A 7,284-nucleotide genomic window follows, 5' to 3' on the forward strand; every position below is an offset into this window, starting at 1 on the left:
ATTAATTACTTAACAGTAAATGCATACATATATAGAATTTTAATTTGCGCTAATTTAGTCAAAACTAGTTTTTAAATAAAACATTAAACATCGAAATAAAACCAAAAAAAAAAAATATTTAATAATAGAAGCACCCGAATTCATGCATATATAAATATAGATTCATATCTAGTAATACGTATACTTAAAGCATAGTTTGTTTAAAAAAAAAAATGATAATTACTAAAAGAGTGCTTTTCTCCTGCATTCCTAGAGATTGCGGGATATTAGATTTTTTCAGGCAAAAGCAGCTATTAGATTGTAAATTTGCCACTCTATACACGCGTAGAACAAACAAAAAAAATATATATATAAAATAAAAACTTAGTCAAATAATCAAGCTCAGCTTCTATTCACTTCATTTTTTAATGAACAATAAGCGATTGAAAAGGTTAGAATAAAAAATCAATAAAAAAAAAGAAGTTGGAACGATTTAAAAAAATCCTTTGCCTACATTTGGGTCAATAAAGTGTTTTGTTTATTTATGTAAAATCCATTTTTATAAAAACCAAAACTCTTAAATTTTTTATTAAGGTTTATTGCTAAACATTAATTCGCTCATTCATACTAGTACAGTACAAGTCAAGGCGGCATTACCCGTTGCGAAGTGTATCACCAGTGTTTTAATACCACAAAAGTCATAGCGCCTTACTTCGAGACGAATTTCACAAACAACCAATTTAAACTATTTAGTTTCAGCATGAGTTGTTTATTTTGAAAGTGGCATAAGTCACTAAAAAATCAGGTTAATAATAACATTGTTTACACCTGGCAAAAGTCAATTTTACACACGAAAAAAACTATAGTAAAACTGGGTTTTTATTTTTTTCTCTGGCGTCAGGACTTTTTAAGAGACTTTGCAACTTCAAAGGTATGATTAGTCTCAAATCAAAAAAATTTTATGTTTTTATATTCTAAAGAATTTTTTCTTACATTAGATAAAGTAAATTAATGAGATAAAGTAAATATTACAATATGCCTGCCAAAATAAAGGTGTTGAAGAAGGCTTACAGCTGAACATATTTTTCTTGAAGGTTGCCACCTGTTTGAAAATTGTTATTCAATTTAATTGACAAGATACATTTAATATTGCAATATTGGCATCAAACAGGAGCGGGGTAGGAAAGTCTACTGGGGGAGGTTGCCTCCTGTTTGAAAAATAAATGAAATATTACAATATGGGTATCAAACAGCACAAAAACATTTAAGGCGCAGTGATGCGTGCCGAGTATTTACTAGTTTTTAAATAAGTTTTTTGAAATTTCAAATTCCTTTTAACTAAAAATCCCCACCTAAGAGAGAAGAACTTAAAACGCAGTTTTACCATATTTGGCTCCAAGTTTTGCGAGTTGTATATTGATTTTTTTTTTTGTGTTTAAAACTTTTTGTTTTTGTTGTACGATGTTACAATTTTATTGAATAAACCTTTATATAAAATACATATGTACATACATGGTATAAATTATTATTATTATATATGTAACTTAATCATCAATTTTAGTAAGTCACTGTCATTTCAAAGCATCGCTTCAGTAAAATACATCAAACAAAATTGATGTAAGTCAGTCATTTTTCAGAACTATAAAAGTGGTGATTTTTCTATGATTATAATAAATTTTCAAATACAAGTAAAACTTCTCGAAAGTTAGCATCAATATTTTTTTAAACGTGTTAAAACGCAAACGGTTACATATGTATGTACATATATCAATTTAAAAACACAATGTGGCTTTTGCCACTTTCAAGATAAACGGCTCAAATGAAGAATTTTCACTTTGAATATTACATCGGCGTATTAGATCACTGAGTATGTCGAACTACCGTGTGTTCCAATTGGTCCAATGGATGTGATTTGACAATATTACTTTGCGTTAAAGCTTCACTCGGAGACACCAGGATTTAATTGCCTGGAAGTCAATTTTAAATTACCACCGTTAAATAAGCCACCCTTGCGCTCCTTGAGAAGACATTTAAGGTATTCCGTCTGAAAAAAGATATATGTTGAACAACGATACTCACCAACCACCGTACTATGTAGTAGTTTCGAGGACAGATTAACCATCGATCGGATCATTGTTGCTGTCAGGGAGTGAAGAGGAAAAAGTTCTTCGAATTTATTTCGTTGTGCGATTAACTGTGCTATGAAGCGCGTGTGGAGAATTTCAAGAACTTCCTCACGTACATAACAGTTTCGTTAGGTTATTTGAGAGGGCAATGGAAATATTGCTTTTGACGTCCACCAAACCATAATCTTAGCAGATAAATGTCCACTGGAAATCGCGAATGTGAATTGTTGGTGCAAATGTTGGACCAAAATGTTTCGATAAAAAAAATTCAATTTGGGCGTACGCCGTAGTTCGCCGGGCCTGCTAGTAAATAATAAACACAGATTTGGTACTTAGGTTGAAGAAATAAATCGCTAAACCACAGCCCACTATATGGGACGAAAATTCGTTTTTAGCATTTTATAAAAAATACAACTTTTGTAAGAATTTTCAGTGAGTAATTGTTGATCCAGATGCCCACCATAACTATTGCACTTGGCGTGACGAGTTGAACGTAATAGTCGTAAAGCAAGACAAACACGAACGATAGAGTTACAAAATTGCAAGGAGGAACGATGACGTCTGCCTACGAATCACTCGTAATAGATAAGGCAGTTAAAGTAATTGCTTAAATAAATGCACAGAAATTAAAACTTTGTTTTTATTATACCAGCAGCAGGTATCAGTTGCTAATAACAACATATTTACTTCCCATGGTGATACCCTTTTTTAATTGCAACAGCTATTCATTTTTAGAAAAAAAGGTAAAAGGTATTCAGCATTTCGCATTTTCGCAATAATAATAATAGTAAAAGATAGGGTTTAGAAAATCTAATAAGTGTGATGTTATGTTCAAATTTTGTTCGGAAAACAGCCACGAATCGAATCCGTACAGTACGCAACATTTTACCGGATAAATGCTCGTGAAGATATGTATGTAACATCACACTAACTTATTTAAAATACAACGAATAAATAGAATATTAATTTATATGTATGTAATTCTAAATTGCAAAAATTATATACACAAAAGGAAAATACAAGTTATACATTATATAATTAAAAACAGCATATGTAGATTTTTCGTAATAGTGATGGAGAGTAGTAGGCAAACGCAATAGCATTAAAAATGTAGTATAGTAAAATGTGAAATCTTGCAATTGCATTTTTTATTTATGATCGACATGCATGTAAAAGTTAAGTACGTAATATTTCATTTGTGCTTTAACGCATTCGCTGGCTCTGCATTTCATAGATTTCAAGCCATAATTATTGAATTTGATAATATGTATGAATGTAAGTGGTTGCAAATATACATATATATAAATAAAAGCGTTGTAAAATTAAAACAACTTGTACTACATATTTAACATATTTAGAAGTAATAAAAGCACACTCACATAAGTATTATATTTTTTTCTAAAGCTGTTGTATACAGATTAAGCAAAGCGCATTATTTGCTATATACATGCATATTTGAAATAAATGAATTTAAGTACGCAAACAATTAAATAACATAAGAAAAACTTATACAAAACAAATACATACATATGTATATGTATAACAGAAATCATAAAACATATGTATGTACATATGTTATCGATACCTACATGGAAAGATTTTAAGCAAAGCGTACGTGTGTATTGTACTTAATGGCGGTAAATATACATACACCTCACATGAATACTAGACTTATCTAAACACATATGAACAGATGGAAACATAAATATACATATATTAAACATTGTGACAAACAGATTTAAAAATAATAGTTGAAATAAAAATCTAATAATCGAATTAAAATTTAACGTTGTTTGTTATTTGATGGACAATCCAAAAGTAGTATTACCATTTTAATTCACTTTTATTTGCGTTTTTTTGCTAAATTCGAGGTAACACACAATTATAGTTGCCTTTCTTTTTAAAATAGTTACAATATTTGTTCAGAAATAATAAAAAAATAGCTTCTAGCATTAACACAATATACGCGTATCACACTATTTTATACTTTACTTGGTTACGTTGCAGTAACTTACAATATCTTACTTTGCCTTCTTATATTATATTAAAATTAATTAACTGACTTTCGCTTGGCGGCGTTACTGAATACAAATTTAGTGAATACCTTAAACCACTTAAGCGTTTTTAATCTTTTTTGTTGCGATGCATCTAAGGAAAAAAATTTCATTTAAATAAATAGAAAGTATAAATTGTAAAAACCAATGTCTTAGCAATAGCAATACAAATGCTACGCTTTTTCATACAATTCATACTGCAGCCTATGGCATTTTCCTTTCTACTAAAAAATTTTGCCTTCACAGTGCCTTACGCACAAATACTAAGGATATGGCAATGGATAGGCAACTTTTTTTGTAGAACAAAAAACGCCATTAACTGTTTTTGACTTATCACCGTCATCTGATACATCAAATTGATTTTCAACTCCATTATTATTATCGGTTTCATCTACTTGCTTGTGTGGCGAGTTGTGCTTTGACTTCTGTGCTGCTGCCTCTGACATGGACGACTCGTCCGATGCAGTATCAGCATTACTACCGTTTTCTAAGGAGAGTAGTATCTCTTGTACCCCAGAAGTCGTTTCCGGTGATTCCGTCAAGGGCGCTGTGACAGTTGTATTGCTGATTGTAATCTTGTTCGACGTCGTCGTGCCGCCGCTAATGGCATTCAAAAGCATTCTTAAGTTTTCGCCCGAAAGACGATCTTCATGGTGTGCCGTACCTGTGGGAAGCCCATTATGATGTGGCGTGCGTATACCTATTTGAGGTGCCTGCCATACACCTGCCCAAGCACGGGGACTTAGTATGTACTTGAAAGTCAGTTTTACAATATAGCCAATCAAAACCACCAAGAGAACAGATGCCAAATAGTTGAAGGGAAAGGTTAAGTTGTCTGCAATTCAATTTATTCATTGTCATATACATTTGCAGGGCTTTAGTATTATAAACCAGATACCTTTAAGTACTTCCATAGTTTCTGCGCATTTATCCATTAAAAATCCCAACTGCTTTAGGAACAAATCATTTGCATACATCAGGAAAACATGATCGGGACGACAGAAACCTAAATTCAGTTGACTCGATTGCCTAGATAAATTCAAAAATAAACAAATATTCACAATTAATTGAGCGTGAACGCAGGTCGTCAACACTAACTTTATATATTCCTTCTTCGCTTGTTTCTCTCTTTGTTCGCTGGAAGTAAAAAAGTTTACAATCGATCTGTACCAACTGGGCTCCGACGGTTCCTGTTGCTCATGACGTGCAAGCATTTCCAATAAACGTTCAGCTTCCAGTTTCTACAGATTTATGTAAGTTTTGATATTTAAAGTAAAGTTTGACTGCATACTATTACATACACGATTACACTCCAAATATGTATGGAAATATCCAAAACAAATTACAGCACCAATAATCATGGAAATAATGCCGATATTATATTTTCGATGACAGTACCATCCAATCATTACCAAACCAGCTGCTCCCAGCAGAAATTGAACCTGAAAACCAGCGTACATACAATTACATATACATTTGTACTTATAGTATTGGCCATATCTATAGCACCCCATTCCAAAGTGATATTGTTTGCCACATATGCTGAATTATTAATTTTTAAGAATATTCAATTAAAATACATTTCATTCTCTAACAAAACCCATATAAACTCAAGTTTTAAACTTTGTAAAATACTACACAAAAGGACGTAACCGCAGCATTTACCAGTGTAGAAAAAAAAGCTAGAGGTTTATCTAGCGGTGAACGAGGGCAACACAAAGTACCGACGAACAAAACTTACGCTCTACAAATCTCTCATCATGCCAGTCCTTTTATATGGCGCAGAAATTTAGACGATGTCGAAAAAAGATAAGAATGCTTTGGGGCATTCGAGAGAACTATTCTACGCAAGATCTACGGCCCGGCTTTTGTGGATGACGACGCAAATTCGCGCAGGAGAGAAGCAATTGGAGAAGTTTTTTGGTCTCGGCCCAAACCGACAAACGGTTGTAGTGTTGCTTCAATATAACGAATATGGAAGAAACCAGAAACACCTTCGGCGAAAAAATTCTAAAAAATCAACGGTAATTTTTAGCCACTTAAAACCTACACACTATTGGACTAAAATTCTCAAAAAAAAATTCTAACACTTCTGAGAAAAAAGTTTGAACCTTGTGTGAAAATTTGTTGTATTTTTTGTAGTTTTCTAAAAATTTTTAAACTTAGGTTTATATGCGTTTTGTTGGAGAACGAACTGTATTTTAATTGAAAGTTCCTAAAAATAAATAAACATGAGTGGCAAACTCACACTTTGTAATAGGGGTGCTATTGTATGGGACAATACTGTATCTATTGATACNGGCGAAAAAATTCTAAAAAATCAACGGTAATTTTTAGCCACTTAAAACCTTCACACTATTGGACTAATATTCTCAAAAAAATTCTTACACTTCTGAGAAAAAGGTTTGAACATTGGGTGAAAATTTGTTGTATTTTTTGTAGTTTTCTACTTTTTTTTTTTTTTTTTTTTTTAGGTTTATATGCGTTTTGTTGGAGAACGAACTGTATTTTAATTGAAAGTTCCTAAAAATAAATAAACATGAGTGCCAAACTCACACTTTGTAATAGGGGTGCTATTGTATTGGACAATACTGTATCTATTGATACATAAATGTTTTGGCAAGTATGTATGTTAATGGGGTTTTATTAAAATTAGTCGATAAATAATANCAATTTTTTTTTTTTTTTTTTTTTTAGGTTTATATGCGTTTTGTTGGAGAACGAACTGTATTTTAATTGAAAGTTCCTAAAAATAAATAAACATGAGTGCCAAACTCACACTTTGTAATAGGGGTGCTATTGTATTGGACAATACTGTATCTATTGATACATAAATGTTTTGGCAAGTATGTATGTTAATGGGGTTTTATTAAAATTAGTCGATAAATAATAAGTTGGCTTACTGTAAACAATTACAACTTCCGGAATTTGATACACATATGTAAATCCAAAATCATGCATACGCATCTGTATGGGTATATACATATGTACATATCGTCGTTCATAGTACAAAACAGCGCGCACCACCGTTCTGCAAAACCGCGTAACTGACATTTTTTGCCAAAAATTGGATTTGGTCACCGAAGCTCTTGGCTCAAGCCTTATTTATTCGTCCTCAAATACAC

The 7,284-nt window shown here is 31.9% G+C and overlaps 1 protein-coding gene across 2 annotated transcripts in view; it reads right to left on the reverse strand.

Moving 5' to 3' along the window:
* Positions 1-1,890: 1,890 nt before the first annotated feature.
* The window catches only part of LOC108370086 (uncharacterized), a 7,259-nt gene continuing 1,865 nt past the window's right edge, over positions 1,891-7,284 (reverse strand). For both annotated transcript variants that reach the window (XM_017625342.1, XM_017625341.1), the window contains 4 exons: positions 5,461-5,601; positions 5,258-5,400; positions 5,058-5,188; positions 1,891-4,994 (listed from right to left, as the gene is read on the reverse strand). In XM_017625342.1, the coding sequence (XP_017480831.1) occupies positions 4,423-4,994; positions 5,058-5,188; positions 5,258-5,400; positions 5,461-5,601 (987 nt within the window). In that variant the 3' untranslated portion in view covers positions 1,891-4,422. The remainder of the gene's footprint in view (positions 4,995-5,057; positions 5,189-5,257; positions 5,401-5,460; positions 5,602-7,284) is intronic.

Source organism: Rhagoletis zephyria, unplaced genomic scaffold (assembly GCF_001687245.7).
Source record: "Rhagoletis zephyria isolate East Lansing unplaced genomic scaffold, Rhagoletis_zephyria_1.1 Rzeph_scaffold_03999, whole genome shotgun sequence".
NCBI lineage: Eukaryota > Metazoa > Arthropoda > Insecta > Diptera > Tephritidae > Rhagoletis > Rhagoletis zephyria.